At 43.8% G+C, this 13,846-nt stretch overlaps 1 protein-coding gene across 2 annotated transcripts in view; it reads left to right on the forward strand.

The window, feature by feature from the left end:
- The window catches only part of ANXA4 (annexin A4), a 74,078-nt gene that overhangs the window by 26,956 nt on the left and 33,276 nt on the right, over positions 1–13,846 (forward strand). For both annotated transcript variants that reach the window (XM_061168703.1, XM_061168702.1), the window contains exons 2-4: positions 371–425; positions 7,010–7,097; positions 11,696–11,790. In XM_061168703.1, coding sequence (XP_061024686.1) covers positions 423–425; positions 7,010–7,097; positions 11,696–11,790 — 186 coding nt within the window. In that variant the 5' untranslated portion in view covers positions 371–422. The remainder of the gene's footprint in view (positions 1–370; positions 426–7,009; positions 7,098–11,695; positions 11,791–13,846) is intronic.

Below are 13,846 nucleotides of genomic sequence, written 5' to 3' on the forward strand. Positions count from 1 at the left end.
CTTTTCTCTCCAAGAGGCACCTCTTCTGATCCACTAGAGCTTCCATTTCAGAATCTAAGTTTGGCTTGAGTACAAGCAATGTACCTCACCCTAACTAAGCAAGAGGAACCATTTCTGTAATGTGTTATCTCCAAACAGAAGAGCAGATAGCACAGTATTTTGCTGGCGTAGTTAACTCGCCCCTTAGAACAGTTTCTCTTTAATGATTAGCCTGGCCCTTGTCTCTTTGGCTAATCGATAGCTGACCTTTTGATGAAATTGGGTGTTATTTCCCTGTGGCTTAACTTTGTGCAAATTGTACGTTATCCTGATTAATGATGTTAGTGACACTCCTCTTACCACAGTAATGTCCCTTCTGCTTTTATCACAGAGAAACTTCTGCTTGGCTGACTGAACTCTGATCCTGACATAGAGTCAAAGTCATGGTAAGTTGGAGACGTGCCTCACCCTCCCTGGTGCCAGCTGCAGACAGGTACAGGATGTGTACTCAGGGACTGTTGCCTTATACAAAGGGTTGTTTGCTCATCAGAGGAGAGGGACGAGGAAATGGAAAGGCAGTTTCTTTTTTCGAAAACACCATTTTAACTTCTTTCAGGGGTGGTGAGTAACCTGACCCTGAAAATTAATTCAAAGAGGGACTCCTTTGAATCCTTCTAACATCCTGAGATACAGAAACAAGTTATAGTTTTCTCTCTGCAGAAGCACTACATGTTCATTTAGAAATTGTAGGCAAATAAAAAGGAAAAACTCAAAATCCCGCAGCTTCCTCCACTAGGAGATGACCGCTGTCCACACCTTGTGGAACCCCATCATTTCAGGCTCATCAAGAAGGCTCATCAGCTAAGAAACACTTGTCATCTGCCTCCTGCTGTTGGCTGTGACTGGACTTCTCAGAGCTTGGTTATCTGATCTCAGGGACAGGCAGGGAATTGGATCCCTTTGAGAGTTCCATAAAGCTCACTGCTGCTGTGGAAGCTGAGCCTTTCAGCTGCAAACATGGCTGTACCTGAGGCTGGCCACCTGCTCTCCTTCTCCTGCCCAAATAAAGTTTCTGAATAGGCAGGTGACGCTTGATCCCTGGTCTTCTAGGAAGAAATAATAGAAGTAGAATCTCATACTTGGAGAGGAGTTAGACATTCCGCCAACTCTAGACACTTTCCTTTAGGAAGATGGATGTGTAAACTATCCTGAACAAAGAGTAATATACTCTTAACATCTTTTTTTTTAACATTAGACATTCTAGAATTTTCTTCATCATCTCTGACAGTCAAGGGCTTACTCATGTCTGCACCAAATCTCTTATGCTGTCCTTTAAAATCCATTTGTTCTTGACGGATTCTCCCTGGACATGTACAACATTTATTCAGAGATGTTTACAGTGCCCCTACTTTGTGCATGGTATTTGGCTCTGGGGACCCATAATTAATGAGACGCTCTTCCTGTTCTGAACAAGCTCGCAGCCTTTCTGCATGTGAAGACTGTAACCAAGTGACCCTTTAGTGAGCTTTCCACTGAGGAAAATTACCTCAGTTGCTCTCATCTTTCCTCCTAGAACCTGTTTTTCCATTATGACTGTTATTTATTGGACAGATAAAGGGCATCTTTAAAGGAAAGGAAAACCATACAATATAATCACAATACTGTAATTCCCAATTATTTTCCATCACTTTATTTTAGACCCTACTCGTATGATAGTGGTTTTGAAATAGTAGTAATAAGAACATGAAGAACAGTAAATGTATCCACTCTAGTCTTTGCTATGCTAACACATTTATTTTACATCTTATAGCATATTAAAATTATTTACTCTCGGTGGAGTTATGGGTGTTGTATTTTTCTTCTTAATTCTTTAAAAAAATTTTATTGAAGTATAGTTGATTTACAATATGTAAATTTCAGGTGTACAGCATAGCAATTCAGTTATATATATCTTATATATATATTTTTTCAGATTCTTTTCCCTTATAGGTTATTACGTAATATTGAGTATAGTTCCCTGTGCTATACATTAGGTCCTTGTTGGTTATCTATTTTATACATAGTAGTTTGTATATGTTAAGCCCAGCCTCCTAATTTATCCCTTCCCCTATCCCCCAGATTTTCTCTTAATTCTTAAAAAAAATTTTTTCCAAATCTCTACAATGACCATATGACACATATCTAAAAGGAAAATATGTTTTAAAAGCCAATGTATTCAAATATTTACCAAAAATTTTAGAGGTATAATTTACATACAGTGAAATGCACAGCTCTTAAGGTTACTGGTAGATGAGTTTTGACAAAGGTATGTACCGTGTAACCTACCCCTCTTATCAAGATAGAACATTTCATCGCTCCAGGAAGTTCCTCCATGCCCCCTCCAGATCAGTCCCCACCCTGCTCTGCACTCCACTCCAGAAATGGAACCACTGTTCTGATTGTTTTCACCATAGATTAGTTTTGCCTGTTCGAGAACATCCTATAAATGGAATCATAGAGCGTGTGCTCTTTTATTGTCAGCATTATATTTTTTGCAATCCATCCCTGGTGCTGTATCAACAGTTTGTTCCTCTGTTCCTTTTTATTGCTAAATATTTCATCGTATCGTATTCCCATCTTTTGACATTTATCTTTATCATTATTTATTATTTTAATAACTGAATGACATTTCATTGATTGTGATATATCACTGATTTCTAGCTATTTGTTTTCATCATTCTTCCCTACATCCTCTGCCTGTTTCCTTTGCCTGCTGCCACAAGAAGGCTTCCTGGGGTGGAATCCCCTGCCTTCCTGGAACAGATAATGATACATTATTCCCTGGAATTTAGTCAATATGGATACTTCAGAGCTAACAGGAACAAATTTTCCGGGCTTATCTTGTTCCGGAAAAAAGATGCTGATAGATGAGCTGAATTATCTTTGCACATTTCTCTATCGATTCATCTTGTTAGATATTAATTTTAATCCCATACTAGTGTCCCTCAGCAATGCAATTTGCTTTAAAAGTCAAATTCAGTGTTTAAGTACCATCCAAAATTTTTTCAATACTGGAGTTCCAGAAGAACCTTGTGAAACGTTTGACTCAGAAAGCTGTCTTGGTGGGGTCAAGGGCTGAGCTAGGCCATTTGAAATTCTGACAGCGAATCACCAGCTTGCTTATTACTACAGATATATAGTAGAAGAAAACAAGTAAAATGCCTGCATTAATTTCCTGAGGCTGCCGTAACAAAGCACCGCAAACTGGGTGGTTCAAAATAACAGAAGTATGTTGTCTTGTATTTCTGGAGGCTAGAAATCCAAAATCAAGATGTTGGCAGGGCCATGGTCCCTCTGAAATCCGTAGGGGAATTCTTCCTTGTCTCTTTCTAGCTTCTGGTGGTTTGCTGGCAATCTTAGGCATTTTTTGGCAGACATTGGAGTCAACAACACATTATCATGGGGTGTTCTCCCTGAGTGTCTTTGTCTTCACGTGCTGTTTTCTAAGAAGGACACCAGTCATGTTGAATTAGCGGCTCACCCTACTCCAGTAGGACCTCATCTTGCTTTAATTAATTACAATTAATTAATTCATTGTAATGACAGTATTTGCAAATAAGGGCACATTCTGAGGTACTGGGGGTTAGGACTTCAACATATCTTTCTTTGGGGATGCAATTCGGTGCAATTGATCTCTTTGCCTCTCATGGACACTGTGAGTCTCATTATTGATTACAGTTCCCTCTTGTTTGGCTTCTAGACAGAGAAATCTGTGGCTCATGTCGAATAATCACACAGGCCCTTAAGGTCTCCGTTTCCGTTTCCTTTCCACCCCCTTCTTTACTGTAATTTTCTATGCTTTGTGTCCTGTCACTGAATTTCTTCATCTATTTATTTATCTTTTGTATTGAATTATATGTTTCTCTTTGCTGCCTCATGTACATAAATAACATTAATAAATTAGTAAATACATTAGAAATACTCAGGGCACCTTGATCTTAATCAGTACATTATCTCTAAGTCATAAGTCAACTGAATGGTACCTACTGGTTACTAACCCATGTTTTGCTTGTTGATGTTTTTAATTTGTAGTCTGTATTTGCAGAGGGTCAGATTCACTAACTTTTTGTCCCTTGTACACATCAGAGTATGTCTCACTTTAAGGCATGCTGGTCGTTTCCAGTGATGCTAGCCCTCATCTCCAGTGTCTAGACTGCGGTCTCCTCCTCATGACTTCCCATCCTTCCCTCTGCCACTTGGTCAGGCTTCTGTCCCCTCCATTCCACTGCAGAAGCCTTTGTCAGGATCACCAGGATCTTCCGTGTTGCCCCATCTGACCATCCCTTCTGTGTCCTCTACTCACACCTACCTTAGCAGGCACTGACATCTTCCTTCTTCCTCAGCCTCTGGACAACACACGGTCCTGGTTTTCTTTATACATCAAGGACCAGTCCTTCTTGGTTATCCATTCCGGTCCTTCTCTGCTGGAGAGGGCCAGGCTTGTCCTAGGACCCCGGTTCTTCACTTTCTCCCTAGGTCATTTCGTCCAATACCATCCAAACGCTGATGTGTCCTGAATTTATTACTCTAGACTTGCCCTCTAGATTTACGTTGTATAACCAACCATCCTTTTGACAACTCCACTTGGATGTTTAATGGACATCCCAAACTTAACATTTTGAAAATAGAACTTCTAAATCCCACTCCCCACTGCCATCCCAAATCTGGTAGTCCTCCAGCTTTCCCCATCTGGGTAAACGATACCACTCTCTGCTTGGCTGCTCAGGGAAAAAGATTTAGAGTTACGCTTGCTTCTTTTCTTTCCTCACCTCCCACATCAGTCCATCGGCAAGTTCTGCCGCCTTTGCTCCAAAACATGTGCTGAGTCTGTCTGTCTCTTTCCATTTTTACTGTTTCACCCTCGTCTACCATCATAACCCTGGATCTTGGCCCAGATTCTCAACTCGTCTCTGTATCTCCCTACAGCAGCCCAAGTGATCTTTTTATCATGTAAATCAGATCATCTCCTCCATCCCTTTGCTGAAAACCTGCCAGTGCCTCCTACTGCATTTAGAATAAAACAGAAACTCCTCACTGGCTTGTGAAGGCTCTTGTTCTGCCCTTGCAACCTCTCTGATTTTCTTTCTTTTTCATTTTTAAAGTTTTTATTATGGAAAAAGGTAAACACATACAAAAGTAGACCAAATATTAAAAAGAACCCCTTTGTACCTATAATTATTATTAACTCATTGTCAGTAATTATTATATTACATAATAATAACTCAGTAATTATTAACTCATGGTCAGCCTTGTTTCTTCTTTACCTCCACTTACTTCCCACAACCCGTTATTTTGAAGCAAATTCCAGACATCTTATCCTCTCATCTATAAACTCTTTCAATGTGTATAAGATTCAAACTCTTAAAAAAATAAAATATAACCACAATACCATTATCATACCTAAAACCGTTAACACTAGTTGCTTAATGGCATCAAATATCAAGTCAGTGTTCAATGTCCAACTGTCTCATAAGTGTCATTTTTTTTTTTTACTGTTTGTTTGATTCAGGATCCCAGTAAGTTCACCCATTATGATTATTGATGTGCATTTTTAATCTCTTTAAAGCTATATTTCCCCTCCATCTCTCTCTTTTTTTTTTTATTTTTTTTAAAAAATTAATTAATTAATTAATTATTTAATTTTTGGCTGTGTTGGGTCTTCGTTTCTGTGCGAGGGCTTTCTCCAGTTGCAGCAAGCGGGGGCCACTCTTCATCGCGGTGCGCGGGCCTCTCACTGTCGCGGCCTCTCTTGTTGCGGAGCACAGGCTCCAGACGTGCAGTCTCAGTAGTTGTGGCTCACGGGCCCAGCCACTCTGCGGCATGTGGGATCTTCCCAGACGAGGGCTCGCACCCGTGTCCCCTGCATTGGCAGGCAGACTCCCAACCACTGCGCCACCAGGGAAGCCCCTCTCTCTTTTTTTAAAAAAAAAATTTTTATTTTATTTTATTTATTTATTTTTGGCTGCATTGGGTCTTCGTTGCTGCGCGCGGGCTTTCTCTAGTTGCGGCGAGCGGGGGCTACTCTTCGTTGCGGTGCGCGGGCTTCTCATTGCGGTGGCTTCTCTTGTTGCGGAGCACGGGCTCTAGGCGCGCGGGCTTCAGTAGTTGTGGCACGTGGGCTCAGTAGTTGTGGCTTGTGGGCTCCAGAGCGCAGGCTCAGTAGTTGTGGCGCACGGGCTTAGTTGCTCCACGGCATGTAGGATCTTCCTGGACCAGGGCTCGAACCCGTGTCCCCTGCATTGGCAGGCGGATTCTTAACCTCTGCGCCACCAGGGAAGTCCCTCCATCTCTCTCTTTTCTAATTCTCCTTGCAGTTTATTTGTTGAAGAAACTAGATCGTTCATCAACTAGTGTTTCTCACAGTCTGGATTGTGCTGATTACAGCCCTGTGGGGTGGGTTAACATTTTCCTTTCTCCTATTTACCATAAATTGGTATTTGGCCTTAGAGGCTTGATTGAATTCAGGTTTGATTTTCCCTTTTCAGGGGAGACAAGATTACTTTGTAGGCAATGGTGTAACTTATCTTACCACTCCCCAGCTTGCCCACCAACTCAAGCCACACTGGCCTCTGTCCCACTCCTCCCCCAGAAGGCAGCTCCAGCCTCAGCGCCTTTGCCTCAGCTGTTTCCTCTGCCTGTAACACTTTCCCCTGATCTTTGCACAGTCAGCTGCTTCCTGTCACTCAGACCTCAGCCTGAATGTCACTCCTCAGAGCAGCCCCTCCAGGACCTCTCCGTCTGCCCTGTAGCCCTTCTCACCACCGGCCGCCTGGTGGAATATTTGTTTGTTGGCTCGTTTACTGTCTGCCTCCTGCTGAACTTGAACATCAGCTCCAGGGGAGCTAGAGCCTCATCTCTCACAGTCACTGCCGTGTCCCAGCACCTGGAAGAGTGTCTGGCCCATGGTGGGTGCTCAGCAAACTTGCTGTGTGAGATGGCGCCATGCTGGTAAGAAGTGCCTCTCAGTCACCATCTTTCTCTGTGCACTCAGGCAGCCAAGGGAGGCACCGTCAAAGCTGCTTCAGGCTTCAGTGCCACCGAAGATGCCCAGACCCTGAGGAAGGCCATGAAAGGGCTCGGTAAGTGTCCCACTGGAGGTAAACACCCCTCATGTGCTGTGCATGACAGAGTCACCCAGAGGGTGTTGTGTCCACAGGCAACTGTGAGTACGTCTCACAGTAAGAAAACACAGTGGGAACAAGTTGACTTTTCAAGGCAAACTAGACGGGAGGGTTTTTACTAAGAATTGTAAATGTGATGAACTCATTCTGCACTTCCCCGATAATTTAAATCTGTTTTACATTCCGGTATTATGAATCTATATATCAGATTTGAGAAATGTATTTGTTTTCCAGTTAACCCATGTATGCATGTCGTGCCAGAAGGTTTACAAAGCACTTTGACAAATATTATCTGAACGAATACATGCGATAATCCTGTGATGTAGTGAAAGCAGCTGGTGCTATTGTTATTTTCGCCCCATTTTACAGATGTGAAACTGAGACTCAGAGAAGTAACATAGGAAGGCACAGAGTAAGTGGAACTGAGCCATGAGTCACACTCAGCAGAGCCTGCCAGCTCTAAGGCCACGTTCTTTCCCTTGAGTCAGCCCCCCACCTGTTGCTGCTGTAATAGGCACAGCTAGGCAAGTACCCCCGTGTAGCGTGTGGGATTTTAGGTGAGACGGCTGTGCGTACGTGACCAGAAGGGCTTGTCTTCCAGTGCATCACCCTCTGGTAGCTCCCGTGGGCAAAGGCCTCCCACTGGGTGGGCGCAGCCATGCCCGGGCACTGCAGGCTATGCTGACCTAGACCCCGCCTCCAAACTTGCCTGAGTGGACATTTGGCCAGAGAAGTGCTCTCTGTTTCTTAGCTGCTATTTAGAATCTCCTCAAGATTTGGATAAAAACGTTTGACCATGAGGCGTTATTTCCCAGTTCTTCTATCCAAAAAGAATTCATCTTAGCCCCAATGCTACTAACAGGAACGATAACAATAATAGTGAGCGTTTATTAAGCTCTACTGTGTGGCAGGCACAATGTGTTACATAGATTATGTTTTAATTCTGACAGCAGCTTGTTTCACTAATGAGAAAGTTGAGGTTTAGGGAGATGAGCTAACTTGCCCGAGGTGTCTGGGGTCGTACGTGTCAGGATTCTAGGCAATTCCAGGCAGTCTGACTCCAGAGCTGGAGCTTAAGCCACTGTGCTGTGCTGCTGCCCACCTCTGAACATTACCCTGAATCTATCATTTTCCCTTTTCATAAATAAAATGGAAAAGGTACTCGGCCCACCCTTTTTTTCAGGTGTATCCTAATTCTTTGGTGGATAGCAAGAACACCATAATTCAGAACGTAGACCACATGGCGTTCAGAATTCTCAGAGTCAGGAGGCATTTGATACAACAAACCATTTTCAGTGCTCGCTGTGTGGGCCAGTGAAGGTTAGAGGAGACAAAGACTGTAAACCTAGTCCTGCGGTTCAATCGTCCATGGATGCTAGGCAGCCAAGGCATGCGCAGAAACATGATCGGTTCATAATATGATAGCGACGGGAGGGGCACAAGTAAGATCCCGTTAGGAGTCAGAGAGATCACATGTCATTTGGGAGCATCAGGCAAAACTTCTTGGAGGATGTAGAAATTGAGATGGGCCTTGGGAGGTGAGTTAAATTTATTCAGTAAGTAAATAAATGAATAAGAGAATGGGTTTCAGGTGAATGGAACAGCATGAGCAAAGGCATGGGATGAGTGTGAGCATCGCCCTGTTTTGCATTTTAGCTGAGGCACTTAGCTGCAGGCCATGTAAATACATGGCTTGCAGCAGGATGTACTTACAAAGCAGGAGTTGACTTTCTAGGCGACTTCTGGGAAGGCAGATACCATGGGGTGGGTCCTGAGGATGCTACTGACATGGGAGGATGACCCAGAGGCATTGTCCAGGAAACAACAAATGCCAGAATCAGGATGCTAGATGGAGGGGGTTAGGGAGACATAAACCCATAGACTGGTAATGAAGGAGGTCAGGAGAAAGGAGTGCAGTGTAGTTGGGTCAAGTACAGGAATTCAGGAGCTAAGTCTCTGGATTTGGCTGCCTGCAACTTTTTATGTGGATATTTACAATAGTGAATGGGGTATGGTGGAGAGTCCCAAATGCCAGACAGCAGTGCGGAGAGTAAATCCAGCAAATGGTGGGGAGCCATCGTGTATCCTGAGTAGGGGAGGGACACTATGAGAGTTTGTCATTTTAGGAAAATGAATCTAGCAAGACGTTGGAAAGACCAATTAGGAAGTGAGACTACTACTTAGCAGACTTTAAGTTGTCTAAGAAGAAACGCTGAACTGGAGTGGTTGTCATAGGAATTAAAAAGAGGGGACAGATACAAAAAGGGTTTTAGAGCTAGATTTTGCATGACTTGACAGGAAATCTGAATGTGAAGGAAGAGAGTGGGTAAAATAATCAAAGCTATTTTGAGGGTTCAAGCCTGACAGACCAGAAGAGTGGTGGTGCCTTTCACAGAAACTGGATAAAAAAGCAAAAGGCAATGAACCTTCTCCCCACAGCTGAGAGTTCTCCTGGAAAAAGGATGGTTGTATCTATTACCCCCTTTCTTTTTTTTTTTTTCCCCCCAAGAGAACAGAGAGTAGGTCCCTAAGTTATGTAAACTTAAAACTCTATAGCGGGCTTCCCTGATAGCGCAGTGGCTGGAAGTCCGCCTGCCAATGTGGGGGACACGGGTTCGAGCCCTGGTCTGGGAAGATCCCACATGCCACAGAGTAACTAAGCCGGGGAGCCACAACTACCGAGCCTACGTGCTATAACTGCTGAAGCCCGTGTGCCTAGAGCCCATGCTCCGTAACAAGAGAAGCCACTGCAGTGAGAAGCCCGTGCACCGCAACAAAGAGTAGCCCCTGCTCGCCACAACTAGAGAAAGCCCGCACACAGCAACAAAGACCCTATGCAGCCATAAATCAAAAAAACAAAAAAACAAAAAAAACCTCTATAGCTTCCTCCGTACACCTCACATTTTTCTAGATCTCTAATTTTGCAAAGAATAACTCTAGTGAATCTATATATTTTTTTATTTCTCCCTGAAATATTTCAATAGACTCTCCTGTAACTCATCACATCTTCCCATACAGTATATGGGAAAATGGAAAACTCACCCAGCATACATGAACATCCAGCTGTGAAAGTCGCCTGTAAAAGCTGCTGCAAGAAACAGGCAAACAAAATTTATGACATTTTAAATTTGTAATTCAGGGACTTCCCTGGTGGTCCAGTGGTTAAGAATCTGCCTTCCAATGCAGGGGATGCGGGTTCAATCCCTGGTCGGGGAACTAAGATCCCACATGCTGCTGGGCAAATAAGCCCTCGTGCCACAACTACTGAGCCCGTGCGCTCTAGAGCCCGCACACCACAACTAGAGAGAAGCCCGTGCACCACAATGAAGAGCCCTCGCACCACAACGAAAGATCCCGCATGCCGCAACAAAGATCCCGCATGCCGCAGCTAAGACCCGACACAGCCAAATAAATAAATAAATTTTTTAAAAAGAGCAAAAATAACAATCTTTTTAAAAAAATTTTTTAAAAATTGTAATTCATAGTGAAAAGTTTTGGTAGGATATTGCATCATGGGAATTCATGGGCAGTTATAAAAAGTTTCCTGATCAGAGATCAGGAAAGAGAGCTTAGAAAACAAAAACACAAATACAGATCTTAAAACGCAGTGGATACAATGAGCAGCCAATTTAAACCCTGTGAAGTGCCAAATCATGAATTAAAAGACGGGTTTGAACTGTTTTGAAACTCAGAGGAGATGATAAAGAGATAAAAGTGAGGAGAGAAAGGCAAGAACATGGAAGATAAATATGGGTGATCCAAAGAGGGAAAGTACTATGATCACTCACATTCATAGATAAGGAAACTAATGCTCAGAGAAGTTAACTCTTTCGTTTAGTGGCACATATATACAATGGAATATTACTCAGCCATAAAAAGAAACGAAACTGAGTTATTTGTAGTGAGGTGGATGGACCTAGAGTCTGTCATACAGAGTGAAGTAAGTCAGAAAGAGAAAAACAAATACTGTATGCTAACACATATATATGGAATCTAAAAAAAAAAACGGTTCTGATGAACCTAGGGGCAGGACAGGAATAAAGACAGACATAGAGAATAGACTTGAGGACACGGGGAGGGGGAAGGGTAAGCTGGGATGAAGTGAGAGAGTGGCATGGACATATATACACTACCAAATGTAAAATAGATAGCTAGTGGGAAGCAGCTGCATAGCACAGGGAGATCAGCTCCATGCTTTGTGTCCACCTAGAGGGGTGGGAAAGGGAGGGCGGGAGGGAGGCTCAGGAGGGAGGGGATATGGGGATATATGTATATGTATAGCTGATTCACTTTGTTATACAGCAGAAACTAACACACCATTGTAAAGCAACTATACTCCAATAAAGATGTTAAAAAAAAATAGCTAATGAAAGGAGAGACTGAGACTCTAATCTAGTGTCTGTTTTCCCTCCAAAATAGACAAACCCTCTGAACAAGAACTTCTTTTCTTAGAAAGCTCTCTGCGTGTGTTTGGGTTACACCGGTGTCCGCAGAGGAACCCATTTTCTCATTCCTCTCTCAAATCACACTCACTCCCTGTCTCCGCTCCACACCAGGCACGGATGAAGATGCCATCATCAACGTCCTGGCCTATCGCAACATGGCCCAGCGCCAGGAAATCAGGACGGCCTACAAGACCGCCATTGGCAGGGTAGGTGGCAGCTCTCTGGCTTGACAGGGACCTGTCAGCAGTAGGGGAGCAGGGGCCCCTTCCTTCTTGAATCCTGAAGTAGTGGCCCTTGGTTTTTAAAAGATGGATCCTTTGCCTTGTTTAAAGATGTTCTTGGAAAAAACAAACAAACAAACAAACAAAAAACAGTTTCAACACGTTCAAGAGTTCCTCCACTGTCCATAGCCGGAAGTGATTTCAGGGAGCTCTTGATTCACAAAATTCAGGCTAAGTTTAGTCTCTTCCCCCACAAGTCCTTTCAGGGACTTGGTTGTGGAATGGACTCAGCCCCCTGCCCTTTGGAGCACTGGGCAGGGCTCAGCTTTCAGTGTTGCTTCCCTTGGCCTTTCCTTTAGGCCACTTGCGAATGAAGATCCTCCAAACTGACTAAAATGTTTAAATCCAGTTTGTTCCAAATAGGCTCTCCGAGGATTTAGGATCTATCCAACTCTTCTACATAAACCCATTTGTAGTATATATTCATTCCTTTGAATGATCCTTAATTGAGAGCCACCCCCTCCAGTTCTAGAACGGGGCTCTGTGTGTGTGTGTGTGTGTGTGTGTATTTTAGTGGCTTATGCATTCAAAGGTGGTTCACTCACCATGTTTTCCCCTTCCTCTTTGAATCCCACACCCCTGAGCAACCCTGTCTCAGTCTCGTTTTCAACAGCTCACTTACCAGAGTCATTCACCCAATCTTTCCACATCACTGGAAGCCCATCTGTGTGATTAGAGAATCTTTTTATTGAGGAAATGTTATCAATGAGTGCTTCCAGGTCTCAGAGTGCTGTTAACTCCATGATAAGTATTTCTATTCTTGGATATTTTATAAAAGCTAGTCAGACGGGCTGCCTCTCAAAGGCAGGCATTAAGCTGCTGGGTGGGGCAGGGCTGGCTCAGCTCTTCCCGGGAGCATCTACATGCAAACTTTGGCTGGGCACCAATGGGATTCCTCCCTCAGATTGCTCAGAGTATCTTCTGGGCATTTTAAGCTCTTCTCCATCCCCAAAGAAATTTAATGACCAGGCATGTGATGTGTGAGCTAGACACAAAGTGTTGCCACACATTTGGGGTTGATTATTCAGCTTCAGAGCTAAGCTGATCTGACAGCAGTTTGTTAAGATGACCAACCTTAATGGAGTAACTGAACGCTAATTTATTTGTTCATTCATCCATTTGATACATGTGGATGTAACATAAAAATATGCACAATAGATTGAAATATAGTGTTGCGGACTCAGGTTTCTGAGAATCTGAGATCGGAACTTGAAACCAAATCAACTCCGTATTAGTTGGTTGATCTTAAGCAGGTTCCTAAACTCTCTGACCTGTTCTAGGAGGAAATGTGACTAAATGTCTTTAGGAATTGGTCCTTTAGGTTCCCTCTTGTGAGAACACCAGAATCACAATTAGCTGCTGGACAGTCATCGACAGGAAGACACTGGAACTCACCAAAAAAGATACCCCACATCCAAAGACAAAGGAGAAGCCACAATGAAACGGTAGGAGGGGCGCAATCACAGTAAAATCAAATCCCATAACTGCTGGGTGGGTGACTCACAGACTGGAGAACACTTACGCCACAGAAGTCCACCCACAAGAGTGAAGGTTCTGAGCCCCACGTCAGGCTTCCTAACCTGGGGGTCCAGCAACAGGAGGAGGAATTCCTAGAGAATCAGACTTTGAAGCCTAGTGGAAATTGATTGCAGGACTTCAGAGAATTTTTCCAGGGAAACAGAGACTCCACTCTTGGAGGCCACACACAAAGTAGTGTGCACATCAGGACCCAGGGGAAGGAGCAGTGACCCCATAGGAGAATGAACCAGACCTACCTGCTAGTATTGGAGGGTCTCCTGCAGAGGCAGGGGGTGGCTGTGGCTCACCGTGGGGACAAGGACACTGGCAGCAGAAGTTCTGGGAAGTACTCCTTGGCGTGAGCCCTCCCAGAGTCTGCCATTAGCCCCACCAAAGAGCCCAGGTAGGCTCCAGTGTTGGGTTGCCTCAGGCCAAACAACCAACAGGGAGGGAACCCAGCCCC

The sequence above is a fragment of the Eubalaena glacialis genome, chromosome 14 (genome assembly GCF_028564815.1).
Source record: "Eubalaena glacialis isolate mEubGla1 chromosome 14, mEubGla1.1.hap2.+ XY, whole genome shotgun sequence".
In the NCBI taxonomy this organism is placed as follows: Eukaryota; Metazoa; Chordata; class Mammalia; order Artiodactyla; family Balaenidae; genus Eubalaena; species Eubalaena glacialis.